Raw genomic sequence first — 16,928 nt, 5'->3', positions numbered from 1 at the left:
GAGTTTATTAATTTTGAGGAATACTGTGAGATGAATTAATGCATGTTCACATTTATTCCAGAGCTATACAGTGATATCTTACTCCTGATTTCTCTCAACATGGGGACAGAAGAGCTGTCAATCAATAAATGGGGAAAAAGTAACTGGCGTTACTTATAAAAAAAAAAGAAAAAAAAAAGTAATGCGTTACTTTACTAGTTACTCGCGTTACTCGTAATGCGTTATCCCCAACACTTACCATGATACATATTAACTGAAGTAAATTATTATCTATTTTTAGTATCATTATTTATTTGTAAACACAAATTGCCATAGTTGTCACACTTTTTGATTAATTTCTCAGAGTAAGTTAAAGTTTTGTCATAAAAACACACAAACTGTGGATCTTCTATAGGAGGGGTGGGGAAAGGCAGAAGTGGGCAGGCTTGTGTTGCACAGCTAACTTTCTCTCGAGGAAAGGCCTTATTTCATCAGTCGCTGTTTTGCTGTGGAGGTCTGAAAATGAGAGGAGTCCTGATAGTCCTCGCGGGTTTGTTTGCGTGCTTTTCTCCGCTTGACTGTAATCAGCAGGGCTTGATCCCCGAGGGTAAGGCTATGGTTTCAGCTTCTGTACACTACTGCGGTTTCACCAGGATTGATTGTAAGGGGTCGTTGCAAACCTGACATGCTTAAAGTTAGCTGGACTCACCGCTGACGTGGACCCCTTAAGCTCGCGCGGTTTCCTTCACGATAATGTATTGATTACCATTTGTATAACCACAGTTTTACCGCAAATACCATGGTTAAACTATGCTTAGTGTAGCAAAACCGTTGTTGATCGGTGGTTACCGTGATTTAATTGTATGCAAAATGTTCTCAAATTGTAAATAAGTGCACATTTGTTACATTGTAGCTACACGCTTGTTTTCTCCTAACCGGGTATTATTTGTTTAAAGTAACCTGGAAGAAACAGAAGGAAAGAAACAAATTGTACATATGATAGATCAGCTAAAGAAGTATGACTTTTGCAGCAGAATTAGCTTTCTTGCTCCTGGCTTAGGTCTTGAGTTCCTGTCTGATCCTGGATGTGGGATAAATCCATTAGGATGTGCTCGTCCAGCACGTAGACAGAGGAAGATCCACGCTGATTTGTGTTTTCTCTGTCTCAGGAGATCTTCTGGTGCTGACTGTGGCCACACAGGAGACCGATGGCTTCAGACGCTTCTTGAGATCCGCAAAACACTTCAATTACAGCCTCAAGGTGAAGCACTTTATCAGCACTTACTGTTTTGCAATAGACATTAATGCATAGAATTTGGTAATAGGCAGTTAAACATTGAGCTTGCTAATAAAGTGCAACGTTTTCTATCTATGCAGCACACAATCTCATCTAAACACTTTTGATTAATTGTTTAGAAAAAAATAGTCATCTGTGACATATTGGATATCAAAGTGAGGGATTGTGTCATTTATGCAGTAAAAGTTATCATTTTTATTTTGAAGTAAAGTAGACCCTTGAGGTAAGATTGGCCCCAGACTTGGCATATAATGACCCAAGTGTCATGTTGGTGCTAGTGTTATTATTTTAATGCTTATTGTAATTAATGGGGTTATTATTCAGTATTTCCATGAATTAGATGTGCATTTCAGACACCTTCGCTTTCATTGAAACCTATAGGCGAAATCATTCAATTTGCATTCGTAGTGTTGCTATTATGGCGTATCTTCAATTAAAATATGAGCAATTAAATATGTAAATACTCATATGCCTGTATATAAGTCATATTATTAATTTACCTTTCAGATGAATCTCTTATTTATTTAATTTCTGTCATTTTTATTTAATTTCTTTATTATTAAAATGTGTATAGGTGCTATTTATAAATTTTAGCTTTTAGTTTTGGATCTGTTTTTAGTGGTTTTAATATTACTATTGATTGCTTCTGTTGTCCTCATTTGTAAGTCGCTTTGGATAAAAGCATCTGCTAAATGAATAAATAATAATAATAATCTCTTTTTATCCAGTTGTTTAAACTGTCTAAATACAATTTTAATTAGAATAGTTTATTTAGTATGTTATATATACATACATATGTATATATATATACAAAAACACACTTTAAAATGTTTCTATTTATAATAACACATTGGTTGATGTATGCTAAACTTCATTATTCTCATCATTGCTATAATACACAAAAACATAATTATATACTATTTAAATAAAGGATAAACCATTACTACTGTACCTTTAATTTCTGCTAATGTAAATAAGAATATTGCATACAATTTCCATTATTATATTTAATCTAGTATCATCCTGTCACATGTATTTTGTAAAATTAGATTCAGTTCAAATAAATTCAGGACAGCAGATATTATACCATGTATGCTTAAAATCCAAAAACTAGGCTTATTTTTTTATTTATGATTTTTGTCCCTTGATTTCAGGGTTAAATATGACCTTGATATTTTTGTTAGAAACACCCTGTATAACACAGTTCAGGGTCTATAATCTGCAGACTGATGCCTGACATTCCTCTGCTGTTTTGTTAGGTTCTCGGAAGGGGTGAAACATGGAAAGGTGGAGATTACATGTCTCCTCCAGGTGGAGGGCAGAAAGTGCGCCTGCTGAAGTCTGCTCTGGAGGACATACAGGAGGAGAACAAAATCATTCTTTTTGTGGATAGGTAGTTATGTCCATCATAATTATACCTGCAGTATGCTGATCTGTCTGTACTGTTTCAGCAATCAGTGTTGATCATTGTCAGTGATGACTGTTTATGCCTGGGCTTTCCACAGCTATGACGTGATCTTTTCTTCTGGTCCGAAAGAGCTGCTGAAGAAGTTTCAGCAGACCAAACACAGAGTTGTGTTTTCTGCCGAGACACTCATCTGGCCAGACCGTCACCTGGAAGACAAGCATCCTCATGTCAGGGAAGGGAAGAGGTTCCTTGGCGCAGGAGGCATGTATTCCTCTCTTGTTCTGTTACTGTTACTCAAGAGCTTTAGGTGTACTATTAGCTCTGTTAGCTCAATTTTGTGTAGTTTTGGATTCATGAATGTTATGAATCATTATTTACACAAATTTCACAATGATTTCAACGTGATATGATATGAGTTATTGTTGTGTTCAAGTTCTCCTGGGACGTTCATGTAGTAGTTGGAAATGAATACACAACATTAAATCTCCTATAGTTGGCACAAGATGTCAATGTCCTTTTCTACAAACAAATACAGCAAAAAAAAAAAAAATTCTACTTCTGCAAAATGATGAATGAAGAATGTGTGTTTTTGCTTATGTTTTTATTCAATATATGAAGGTGTTTAACATGATCTGTTATATATTTTATCATAATTGTGCAATACTATAATATTTAGTATATGCAATTTTCATTTAAACAAAATTACAGTCAATACACAAAGCTACACCCAACTCAGAAACTGGAGCTTAAAGAAAATAAGAGTTTCCCACTCGTAATTATGATATAACATCATAATTATGGTGTTGATGTGCGTTCATCTCATAAATACGATCTTTCCAACATGACTTGAATGCATCATATATTTTACCACAAAATCAAAAGAGTAAATTAATGAATTCTATATTATTTAAATACAAAGAGGCTCTTTTTAGGACCATTAAGATCATGTTTTGTTATTGTAATACAACAGTAAAAAAAAAAAAGTCCCGTCTTTTAAAATGTCGGAATGTCTTTGAAAAATCATTACAATTCATACTACATATATACAATTATACTTTACTTTTCTGATTACAGTAGGTGCTATAATTGGGTTTTTGTTGATTTCAAAGGCCTAAATTCGGCGATTATGAAATTATTAGTTTAAAGGTCATTGCACAATGAGTCTGAAATTTTTGTCCGAAATTTTCGCATTTTCGTCCGTCATAAAAACTTCGGATTAGATTCGATTTTCTGCGTTTTTGTATCCATAAAAAGCATTTTGATAGGAAAAGATGACGGATATGACATTTTTTTAAAAACACATAGGAAAATTTTGGACTTACTGTGCAATGGTCTTAACAACGGATGAATGCTTAGGTTTTGGAGGCAATCGTGCTTGGAACAGAATGGAAGCAAATCATTGCACGTAATAATATCTTGTATCACCAACTAAATCTCTTTTAACCTTGTATATTCTAGTCTTTGTACAGAGTTAACTTTACCAAGAAAGAACTGCTTTACTAAGACATTTGAGGCTTCTTCCTTTTTTAATTTCCGTTCTCACAATCTCTCAGAATGTTCCAGAAACACTCATACTTACAGAGTGATGTCAGAGACTAACAAACAGATATCCGAACATACTTTACTGTCTTTACTGCCATCTGTGGTCTCTCTGAAAATCCGCTCTCTTCCTTCTTTTCATGACTAATATTTAAAAGATAAGTTTAAATCATCCAATTACACATCTAAACCAGATAATCATAGGTTTTGTGTCTATTCATAGGCTTTTTCCATTGTAACGCTAGATCTTTTGTTTTGTCTAGGCTTCATTGGCTATGCACCTAACCTTAAAAAGATGCTTTCGGACTGGTCAGGAGCAGATGGTGACAGTGACCAACTCTATTTCACCAAGATCTATATCAACCCGGAGAAAAGAGTGAGTGTTTGAGTGTAGCGTGGTTTCCTAAAACTTCATTGCTCCGTTTTAAGATATTTAGGCTTGTTTTCAGAATGCACATTTAAGTTCACAGTTTCAGTAATGACACCTATTAAATGTGTTTATGCTGCATTTTGACATTTTCTTCCCTGTCATTTCCTCTTCAGAAGTCTGTAAATATAACTCTGGACAACAAGTGCAGATTGTTCCAGAATCTTCACGGAGCTCTTGGTAAGTGTATCATTTTGTGTCCTGCTTTAGAAATACAGCTGTTAGAACAGCTCCAACATAAACTCTATTTAAACTTTAAGAAGACTTCTGCTAAATTCTCACTAGCATCAGCTCTTTGAAGAACAACATCCTTTTTTATGGTCTCCAAAGTGCAGCGTCAGTAGAGTCCTTACTCTCTGATACCTGCTGGGACGTTTCCTCTTTCTGTAGCCTTTCAGTTTAATGAGGAATTGCTAATGCAATGCTTTGCTGAGGCGCTCAAATGCTGATTGGTTTCACGTGGACTGAAGCTCTTATGTGAGTTTAAAGCTGTGTTCTGCTCGGCTGGCAGCTGTAGTTTTGACTCTCTGCCAGATTGTGGGAGGAGAGTGACTTTTCCAGTTGCCTGTAATGGCATTTGTGGCTGGAATGTGAATGAGCTGACTGTGAGATGTGCCTGTGCACACGTACACTGTCCATCGCAGCTGGATACTACAGCCCAGGTGTGCCACACTGCAGCTGGAGTCGGGGGTCCAAGAAAACACTGTTTATTTTGTTATTATAGCACATACATATTTAGGTATGCTGCCATTTGTGAGAGATTAATAGCTATAAAGTAAACAAGGGTTTGTAGACTACTAGTTCATATAAGTTCTCATTGTGTGGTTCAGTAATTCAGTTTAAAATGTCTGTTTAAATTGACCTGAGCAACTATAGCCACATTTTAATCTTGAGATTCACTTTGAAGTTTATGACAAAAATGGCTTTTTCCTGGTGTGTATTTCAATGAAAAAAAGGCTATAGTTAATTTTCGGCTGTGTTATTACAGTGTAATCATGCTGTACATTTAAGTACAGAGTGATAATAGTTCACAGCATGTGCTTATTAAAGAGTCCAACATTTTTGCGACCTCATGTCGTGTCAATCACGTTTACACACTGCCTCCGAAACTTTCGTTTGTCATAAAAAAATTCAGATCAGGTTCAATTTTCTGTGTTTTCGCATCCGCAGCATGCATTTGGATAGGAAAGGACTGAAAAACGCATGCGAAAATTTCGGACTTGGTGTGCAATGACCTTTAGGGTTAAGATTAGGGTTTTGAGTTATCATGCAATAATTGAATGTTATTGCATCAGTAAGTACTGTGAAACAAGGACACTGTACAATAAAGTGATACAAACACTTAAAATGCATTGCATATTAAAGTGCCTCTATTATGGGTAGTGAAAGGTTCATATTTTGGTTTTGGGAGTCCCCAACAACAGGTTGACATGCATGCAAGGTCAAAAAACACTTTCATTCATTCTTATAATATGCATTTATTTTTAGCTTACTTGCTAAACGACTCCCAAACGATTCGTTCAACGATTTATTTTCCAAACCCCTCCTTTATGTGACGCTAATCTGCTGTGATTGGTCCGATTGGTATCATTTCCATTTCATTTGGCCTGTAATGCCTGATAAAGCAGCGTTTGTGAGCACAGTGCTACTTTGTGCACAGCGTTGCCGGGGAAACTGCTATTTTTACTGCCCCAAAAGCGCCACCTAGTGGCAAAGAATGAATGTGCATTTTCATTCAGACCAACAAGTGGGCGGGTAATATGCTAATGTTTCATGTTGACATCAACATGCTTGGGATTCGTTTTAAAAATGACTCGTTTCAATGATTCAGAGTCGACTCTTTCTTTTGAGAGACAATAAGTTTATACACAGTGCACTTTCAGAATTAAAACTTAGCAGGATGCTTTTTTTATTCACTTAAAGCTGGGTTACACACTGCATGAAATAATAGAGGCACTTTAATATTGATGCAGTAATTTTAGTAAGAAAGCAAGAAGAAGAAGTGCATTTTGCTGCTATGAATCCCTCATTCATCCTCAGTTAATATCACATCTATTGGAATTCATTTCCTGGTACTTCATCTGAAGTTTCAAAAGGCTGTTTAAAAAGCTTCCTTTCTCTTTCTAGATCAGAGGTATCCATTACAGATACCCAAGAGAGATTCTTTCAAACATTTATGGAGGAAATCCTTTATAAGTGGGCCAGTGGATACTTCTGGCCATTTAACTGTCCATGTAACTACACAATGATTCAAGCAGAACTCAACTGCAGAACTGAACGATTATGTGGAATTTTAATCAGAATGTTAATGCTAATCATTTTTTAATTGCATGAACAGATGAGGTGGTGCTGAAGTTTGAAGATAGACGTGTGCGAGCCAGAAATGTGCTTTATGACACGCTGCCTGTTGTTATCCATGGCAACGGACCCACCAAAGTAAAACCATATACTGTTATAATCCAAATAACTGTAATGTAAAAGCAAGATCTTTTCTATAGCTTTCTGTCTTCTTCAGTTTAATCATTTCCATGACATGCTGTTTCTTTCAGCTTCAGATAAACTACCTAGGGAACTATATCCCAAATCTGTGGACATTTGAGACTGGCTGCACAATTTGTAACGAGAATCTGCGACCGCTTTCTGGACTCCAGGTGGGCCTTACGTTTATTAGTATTTTTTTACTATCATTAAATTAATCCTGAAAGCCATTTATAAAGGTGTTTAGATTTTTTTGTATCTATTTGTGTTTAGATTGAATTAGCTCTTATGACTTATGAATTATTTCCCTTGTTTTAGGTAAATCAAACAAAACAGTGCAACACGTGCAAGGTTGTTCATCAAAAACGGGAAAGATTTAATAAAACAAGGCCACAAAATATTAAGTTGTGTGAACAAATTCGTAATGCATGGCCATCATATCTATTTCTTTATTCTGCATGTTATGTGAGGGGCTCCGTACAAAAAGAGATATCATAAATAGATATCACAAATTAATCAAGTAAATTCATAAAAGTGTAATAGCTGCACATTTTCACTGTTTAAGTCATAAGCATTCATAGACACTTCTGTAAGCAGCTAAAACATACATTTCTACTCAAATTAAGCTAATTGTTTGGTTTATGAATTGTTTGTCTTTTTTGTGTGCAGGAGAGTGAATATCCTGTGGTGGTCATTGGGATCTTCATCCAGCAGCCTACACCCTTTGTCACGGTGTTCTTTGAGCGCTTACTTAACCTCAAATACCCCAAAAACCGGCTCCAATTATTCATCTATAATCAGGTAAAATATTATATTACCATTCAGATTTATAACTATTACTCTATGCATTTTTTAACAGTTAAGCGGTAAAGGTCCTTGCACACTGAGTCTGAAATGTTCGTGTGCGGTTTTCTGTTTTTTCGTATTCGTCATCCTTTCCTATCCAAATGCATGCTACGGATGCGAAAATGCCGAAAATCGAACCTGATGCAAATTTTTTTATGACGGATGAAAGTTTCGGAGGCAGTGTGTAAACGTGTTTGACACAACGTGAGGTCATATTTATTTTTGGCCTCAGCGTGCAATGACCTTTACACTTTACAATAGCTGTTTCCATTCAAAGTTACTAATTAAACTTATGTGCAAAATTGGAATATTAAAGCACCGTTTCCATCCAGACATCCATTTCCATCCCAACAAAATCGACACTTCCTGATTAATTTGCGCTAAATATCACCAAGAAAAATAAAATTTGCTGCAGTAGGAGAAGGCACTGTATATAATAATATTTGTATACAATAAATGATGAGCTTCAGAGCATGCATACTCTTATTTTCAGAGTCTGCTGTTTAGGAACGCAGTTCGGGGAGTTATTACAACGAAGCACTTTGACGAAACTTTGCTCAAGAATTTTAGAATAACAAAACTAGCATTTCAGATGCTATGCAATGAGATCGGTCCGTTGGTTGGTCCAGTTATGCTGTCCCATCGCAATGTTTTTTTACCGGATAAGAAATTTATCTTAGTTGAGCGCATAAGTTTTATGCGCATTTGTAGAATTCATGCGCATCTTGGCATTTCCATCCAGCGTTTTTGTTATGCGATATCCCAAAATGTGCATAAAAATAGGTGGATGGAAACATAGCTACTAAGGTTTCATTTGTTAACATGAACTAACAAGAATTTATTAATACTAGTCTATATTAATTTCAACATTTACTAATACATTCTTAAACTCAAAAGTTGTATTTGTTAACATTAGTTCATTTACTGTGAACTAAAATGAATAAACAATGAACATTTATATTAACAAAGATTTATAAATGCTTTACAAACGTTAACAAATGGGACTTTATTGTACTAAATGTGACACAAATAAGCCCTTAAAATGACGATAGTCCTTATTGGAGTTATATATATATATATATAATGAACATGTGAGCAGGGAACTGATAGACTGTCCTGTCCTGTTAAATACATTGTGCCTGTTGAGTGTCATATGATATTCTTTTCATAAGTTGAGTCTTTATTGTTAAAGGCGTATCAGATCCGATTGAATGTCATTAAACAGCAGTTTTTCACATGAACCTTTTGTATATGAATGAATCAGGTTGCCTACATTGTTCATTATTATCTTTCTTCATAGATGTTTTGTTATGTTCAGTACATATAATGAGGGACAAACCTTTGGATTTATATCTTTTGCAGGAATCGCACCACGATCCCCACGTACGCGCATTTCTAGAGTCTCACGAGTCTGAATACCAGGGCGTGAAGCTGATTGGACCAGAGGAGGATATAGATCCCGTGACCTCACGTAATATTGGCTTGTGAGTGGGCTTTTCAGTAAATTTGAATTCTTTAATGACCATATCAAACAGCATAGAGTTTGTCATTGCACAAATGGCTTCTCTGTGCTTTGAATAGTCCATTGATCTCTTTCTATTTCTGCAGCGATATGTGTCGGGACAGCATTGACTGTGAATACTTCTTCAGCGTAGACGTGGATGTGGTTTTAAAGAATGAAGACACACTTAGAATCCTTATTGAGCTCAATAAGTAAGTGAATATATAAGACTTGAAGTATAGAATGAACTTGACAAATGAAGGCAAGTATGTTTTCTTTGGGTTACACTTTATTTTAAGGTGTCCTTGTTACAGTGTAATTGTACATTTAAATACTGAGTGATATTAAGTAACTACATGTACTTACTATATGGTTCGTGTTAGGATCAGGGTTTGGCTTAGGGTTACTTGCATGCAATTATGCATAATTAATTGTTATTACATTAGTAAGAACATGTAACGTCTAACAAAGGACACCTTAAAATAAAGTGTTCATGTGAGTTCATGTCCTCTATTGAAATATAGTAATGTAACTGGTGGCCTTAAAGGAATATTACAGATTTTTAACAAGTAAAGCTGTATGGAGAGCAAGCACTAATACTACACGTACTGTAATGCACTTGTAATAGAATACTTTTACTCAGCAAAGATGCATTAAATTAATCAAAAGTGACAGTTAAGCACAAAACCAGTCTGAAGTCGCTGGGGTATATTTGTAGAAATAGCCAAAAATACAATGTATGGGTCAAAATTATTGATTTTTCTTTTATGCCAAAAATCATTAGGATATTAAGTAAAGACCATTAAGATCAAGTCAAGATCATCTTTTCTGATTAGTAAGATGCATGGCTAAAAACTTAATTTGGACAACTTTAAAGGTGATTTTCTCAATATTTAGATTTTTTTGCACCCTCAGATTCCAGATTTTCAAATAGTTGTATCTCAGCCAAATATTGTCCGATCCTAACATATAACAATACATCAATGGAAAGCTTATTTATTCAGCTTTCAGATGATGTATAAATCTATAAACGTTGTCCTTTTTCTGTTTTCATCAAAGAATCATGAAAAAATTTAAAAAGTGAAAAAGTTTTCAGCATTGATAATAATACGATATTTTATAAATAACTGAGCACCAGTAATAACTAATTACATTTGAGTATTAAAATCAGCACATTTATGTAATTTCTGAAGGATGGAGTTTCCTGATATTGATATTTCTTTTTTTTTTACATGTTCGGATTCACATAACTCTTTTTTAATGCTCATTTTATATATAATTACCTTATTATGCATTTAAATCTATTGTTATTTTTTGTAATGATTTGATTGCAATTATTTTTGTTTTTCATAGGCCTTTCATTGCACCAATGATGACCAAACCCGGGCGTCTGTGGACAAACTTCTGGGGCGCTCTCAGTGCAGACGGGTACTACGCCAGATCAGAGGATTACGTGGACATAGTTCAAGGAAACCGCGTGTAAGTTGCTGTTTAGCTAATTTCATTAGTTCAGTGATATGATTGAGAATCCACAGATACACTACCAGTCAAAAGTTTTTGAACAGTAACATTTCTAATGTTTTTTTTTTTTAAGAATTCTCTTCTGCTCACCAAGCCTGCATTTATTTCATCCCAAAAAAATGTGAAATATTTTTACTATTTAAAATAACTGATTTGTATGTGAATGTATTTTAAAATGTAATTTCTTCCTGTGATGCAAAGCTGTATTTTCAGCATCATTACTGTCTTCAGTGTCACATGATCCTTCAGAAATCATTCTAATATACTGATTTGCTGCTCAAGAAACATTATTATTATTATTATTATCAATATTTTAAACAGCTGAGTACATTTTTTCAGGATTCTTTGATGAATAGAAAGATCCAAAGATCAACATTTATCTGAAATAAAAACTTTTGTAACATTATACACCATACCATTCAAAAGCTTGGATTCAGTATATATATATATATATGCATATATATTAGGTTATAGAAATTAATACTTTTAGTAGCAAAGTAGCAAATCAGCATATTAGAATGATTTCTGAAGGATCATGTGAAGACTGGACTAATGATGCTGAAAATTCAGCTTTACATCAAAGGAATAAATTACATTTGAAAATATATTAAAATATAAAAAAGTTATTTTAAATAGTAAAAATATTTCAAATTTGAATCAGACAAATGCAGGCTTGGTGAGCAGAAGAGAATTCTTAAAAAAACATTAAAAATCCTACTGTTCAAAAGCCTTTGACTGTTATGTGGTTTTGATGGACGGAGGTCTAGTATGATGAGTATATTTCACTGCTCAAAAACATATGAAGCAGTCTTTGAAATCCATCAAACCGGGGCCAATGGCAAACGTGGCGGTTCTCTGGTGCCTCCACAGGGGTTTGTGGAATGTGCCATACGTCTCTCATATATTCCTGATAAAAGCCGATGCATTGAGGACTGACCTCAAAGATCCTGACCTCTTTGAATCCGCAACGCTAGATCCGGATATGGCCTTCTGCTCCAAAGTTCGAAACAAGGTCAGACATTAAACTCAAGAAATAAATAATATGTCTTACATCTTATAAGTATATATTGCTGATGGATATCTATAAATTTTGTTCCAAGGGTGTCTTCATGTTCATAACAAATATGCACACTTACGGTCGAGTTTTATCGACTGAAAATTACCAGACAAACTACTTGCACAATGATCTGTGGCAGATCTTTGAAAATCCTGTGGTAAGATAAAATCACAACAACATTTAATTGATTATTATACAAGACATTCTTGCTTTAATGCTAGTTTAATGCTTGTTTTTGCTTTATTGTTCCTTCATTGTTTTCCCCTGGAACAGGAATGGGAGGAAAGATATATTCATGAGAATTATTCCAAAGTTTTGAAAGATGGTTTCATAGAAATGGTGAGTGCTTCTTCAGATTTTTGATGCAGCTTCCAAAAAATAGCCGAATAATATTTGTTATATTTCACACGTGATTAAATCTTCCTTTGTGTTGAGCAGAACAAAAGTATTCATACAGGTACTTGAGGGTGAGTAAATGATGACAGAATTGTCATTTTTGGGTGAACTATCCCTTTAATAGATTACAGTATTAGGCTACTTTGTCCAGCGCCCATTATAGATGAACTAACATAATCTATATACTAAAAGTGCAAAATGCAGATTTACTTACACATAGTGGAGAATCGAGATATTTCATGATAGAGTTAACACGTTACGGAATATTTTGAATAAAAAAAGGGGAAAAAGACATAAAACATAAGCCTGTATCAGTTATATGTGTCTTGGCTGCTGTGTCCACTGGAGTAATGATGCTGAAAATTCAGCTTTGATCACAGAAAGACATTATATTTTAAAATATGTTCAGACTGAAAACAGTTATTTTTTCACAATATTGCTCTGTTTTACTGTATTCTGATAAAAAAAAAAAAAGGTGAGCTTCAGGTAAAAAATCAAAATCATACTGACCCCAGTCTTGCAAAGTCATTCTACTATATTTAACTTGTTTGTAATTCTCTGTGTAGCCGTGCCCTGATGTGTACTGGTTCCCTGTGTTCACTGACCTGGCCTGCAAACATCTCATTGAAGAGATGGAAAATTTTGGCCAGTGGTCAGGAGGTGGAAATGTGGTATGTTGTTGTTTTCCTGTATCGTTCTGTTGTGTTTTTCATTCCCTGTGTGCTCTGTATGACCTAGTTTGTGTCTCTCGTTAATTGTGTCATTATGTTCAGGTGCGTCTCATCATTATGTTCATTTACGTTCTCCATATAAGTGGCTTTCTGTTCAGTGTTCAGTCTGATCAATATATATGTGTGTGTTGGCTACCCTTCTATTATGGATTACCTCTATGTGGATTATTAAAGACTGTTTATCATTATTCTTCCCGCGTGACACCCCATATTATTTACCTTCCTTTAAGATTTACTTGAGCATGATCGTGATTTCTTTTGCTTTTAGGACACTAGGATCCAAGGTGGCTATGAAAATGTCCCAACTATTGATATCCACATGAATCAAGTGGGCTATGAAAAAGAATGGCACAAGTTCCTTTTGGATTATGTAGCGCCGGTCACTGAGAAAATGTATCCAGGATACTACACAAGGGTAAGACTTCCTTTCTTCTCCTGAAATAAATGCAGCCTTGGTGAACAGAAGATAATTTAAAACTAAGATGAACTTTTGACTTGTGTAAAAATGAGACCTTCCTGGCTGGGTTTGCATGTCAACAAGAAAAAGCATTCATAATCTATATCCTGCCAGAAATGTCTCTCATTTCCAGTGTAACCAGATATTTGAGAAACTCCAGATATAATGAGAATTATTATTAGTGGCCATTATAATGCGTACCAGAGTGGAGGGGTTTCTTCCGCATGAATGCTGTATCTGTGTGTTTGTCTCCTGCAGGCTCTGTTTGAGCTGGCGTTTGTAGTCCGATATAAACCTGATGAACAACCTGCACTAAGACCACATCATGATGCCTCTACTTTCACTATCAATATAGCGCTCAATCAATTGGGGGTCGACTATCAGGTGAGGGGGAAACGTGGTTATGATGCTTGGCTCTGCTCTACGCAGTGCTTTTTTGTTAAATGCTTGTTTGTTACACTAAAAAAGTTAAACGACTGTCTTCTTTAAAGTGCATTTTTATATTGTTCTAATTGAAAATCTTGTTTTCCTGGTTACTGTGAATCATGGTAACTGATTTGTTACTGTTTTGTTCAGTTGTCTAAAAGCAAGTAACATTCCCCATTTTAAAAAAAATTAAACAATTTTGCTTTGTATTTTGATAGTATTTATAGTATTTTTGTTGTGCAGAACATGCACTGGCTAGCTTTACTAAGTGTAGAAACTATTGTGGGTTTTATTCACTTTTATTTTTTAAACATTAACTAATACAATTAACATTGAATTTAGTTTTATTTTAAACTTGAATTATTTTCTTTTGGTTGATTTAATTATTTCAAATGTTGAAATACCTGAAACTGTAGTTTCCAGCATGCTTTGTATAGGACTTATTGGGGTAAAATAATTGACATCTTTTGAAGTTTTGTTTATGCAGTGCTGTCAAAACTATTAATTGCAATTAATCACATCCAAAATAAAATATTTGTTTGTGTAATGTATGTATGTGACCCTGGAGCACAAAACCAGTCTTAAGTCGCTGGGGTATATTTGTAGCAATAGCCAAAAATACATTGTTTGGGTCAAAATTACTGATTTTCTTTTATACCAAAAATCATTAGGATATTAAGTAGAGATCATGCTCCATGAAGATATTTTGTAAATTTCCTATCATAAATGTATCAACTTAATTTGATTAGTAATCTGCATTGCTAAGAACTTAATTTGGACAACTTTAAAGACAATTTTCTTTATAATAAAGAAAATTAAAATGTTTTTTTTTTTTTTGTACCCTCAGGTTCCAGATATTCAAACCATTGTATTTCAGCCAAATATTGTCCTATCCTAACAAACCATACTTCAATGGAAAGCTTATTTATTCAGATGTAAATCTCAGTTTTGAAAAATTGACGTATGATCCAGGGTCATATATAATATGCAAAGTTAAGTTGGCCAATGTATAACTTCAGTGTAGTTTAATGCAGTGTTTAAATATGATCTATTATTAGTAGTAGTTGTAGTATTATACAGAACTTAATCTACAGTAATATAAATATACGGTTTCTTATCTTGAATTTAAGGCATGCAAACTATTGGTTGGTAAAATGTTCATGTTGTAACACAGCAGCATGTCTTGACCTGCAGCTCTCCTGAAAGCGTGAGATGTGGAGATGCAAAGTGTCTCTGGCCTGGGAAGGCCTTTCAGTCTATTCTTTTGGATCTAAATTATTATAATACATTTTTCCTTTTGCATCCCAATTCCCTCCATTTCTGCCACTGAATTAAACAAATAGAAAAGGTAATTGCAATTTATCTACATTTTTCTCAGAATTGCGAGATGTAAACTCACACCTGTTAGTTATAACACCTGTTGGGGGAAGTCGTGGCCTAATGGTTGGAGATTCGGACTTGTAATCCAAAGGTTGTGGGTTCGAGTCTCCGGCCGGCAGGGATTGTAGGTGGGGGGAGTGAATGTCCAGCGCTCTCTCCACCCTCAATACCACGACTGAGGTGCCCTTGAGCAAGGCAACTGCTCCCCTTGGCTGCCCACTGCTCTGTGTGTGTGTGTGTGTGTGTGTGCATTTGTTCACTACTCACTGCTGTGTGTGTGCACTTGGATGGGTTAAACGCAGAGCACCAATTTCGAGTATGGGTCACCATACTTGACAATACGTCACGACTTTACTTTACTTATAAAGTCAGAATTGCATATTAAAGTTGCAAGTGCATGTTAAAAAGTCAGAATTGTGACAATCTCGCAATTATGAGAAAGTCAATATTGCCAGATAAGAAATGTTCACATCACAATTCTGACTTGATAACAAGCATAAGCTGCAACTGAGTTTATATCTTGGAATTCTGTGAAAAAAGTCTGAATTGTGAGATGTAAACTCGAAATTATGAGGAAAAAAGTCAGAATTGTGAGACCGAAAGTCACCTGTTTTACTCTTCATTCGGTGTCAGAAATGGGCTTCCATACCTTTTACATGCTTGTAAAGTGAAACCTTTCCCTTGAAATATGTGTCTATTGTGAAGCGGTTTGTTGTAACACAAGCCGATTGTATTAACGATCAGTGACTTTCTGTTCAGGGTGGCGGATGCCGGTTCTTGAGGTACAACTGCTCTGTTAAAGCTCCCAGGATGGGCTGGGCGCTCATGCACCCCGGACGCCTCACTCACTACCACGAGGGTCTGCCCACCGTAGAGGGGGTCCGATACATCGTTGTCTCGTTTGTGGACCCTTGAACTACTTTTAATTGGAAACTTGGATTTGCTTTGAATTCAGAAGATTTTGGAATCAAATCCCGTTGATGCAGTGCCTTACATTGTGAATATGACAGGTTTTTTTTTTTCGTGTTTATGCGAAGGCATCTTTTGATAACGATCGATTTAATGTCGACAGCAGTTTGACCGATCACTATGCAATATGTGACTTCTATGCAGTGACATTTTACTCATTTATTTATTGTCCTGTATTGAAGGGATTATTCCATACACACAGATGACGTGGATGTTTGATCTGTCCTTGCTTTGACATTCACAGGTTTCACATTGACCTTGAGTTGACCTTGAGTTGTGTTCTTGGTTGATGCCCCTCGTGCTTCTGTTTGAAAACCGTCTGACAAATGGTTTGTTATCTTGCTGCATAATGTTGCTTGTTTAGAGATTTGTTCTTGACTAGTTATGGATCAGTCAAGTCATGAATTTTGGAAGAAAATAATAAAGAGGAAAAAAATGGAATGGTATAATTGTCTTCAAAAAATGAAAGTCCTGTCCATTTTTATGATTTCCACAAAACAAGCAATAGTGCTTGTG

The 16,928-nt window shown here is 35.2% G+C and overlaps 1 protein-coding gene across 1 annotated transcript; it reads left to right on the top strand.

Annotated features, from left to right (window-relative positions):
- The first annotated feature begins 427 nt into the window (after positions 1–427).
- LOC306847733 (procollagen-lysine,2-oxoglutarate 5-dioxygenase 1-like) lies at positions 428–16,869 on the top strand. Its single transcript, XM_079381859.1, has 19 exons — positions 428–586; positions 1,149–1,240; positions 2,536–2,669; positions 2,782–2,945; positions 4,487–4,599; positions 4,767–4,830; positions 6,989–7,086; positions 7,200–7,301; positions 7,798–7,929; positions 9,337–9,458; positions 9,583–9,687; positions 10,829–10,954; positions 11,867–12,008; positions 12,097–12,210; positions 12,327–12,392; positions 13,016–13,120; positions 13,449–13,595; positions 13,896–14,021; positions 16,203–16,869. The coding sequence occupies exons 1-19, from the start codon at positions 502–504 to the stop codon at positions 16,356–16,358; spliced, it is 2,193 nt and encodes a 730-aa protein (XP_079237985.1). The 5' UTR covers positions 428–501; the 3' UTR covers positions 16,359–16,869.
- The last annotated feature ends 59 nt before the right edge of the window (positions 16,870–16,928 follow it).

This window comes from Barbus barbus, assembly GCF_936440315.1.
Source record: "Barbus barbus genome assembly, chromosome: 28".
In the NCBI taxonomy this organism is placed as follows: Eukaryota; Metazoa; Chordata; class Actinopteri; order Cypriniformes; family Cyprinidae; genus Barbus; species Barbus barbus.
Note: the sequence above shows the minus strand (reverse complement) of the source record. Positions and strands in the feature narration are given on the sequence as shown.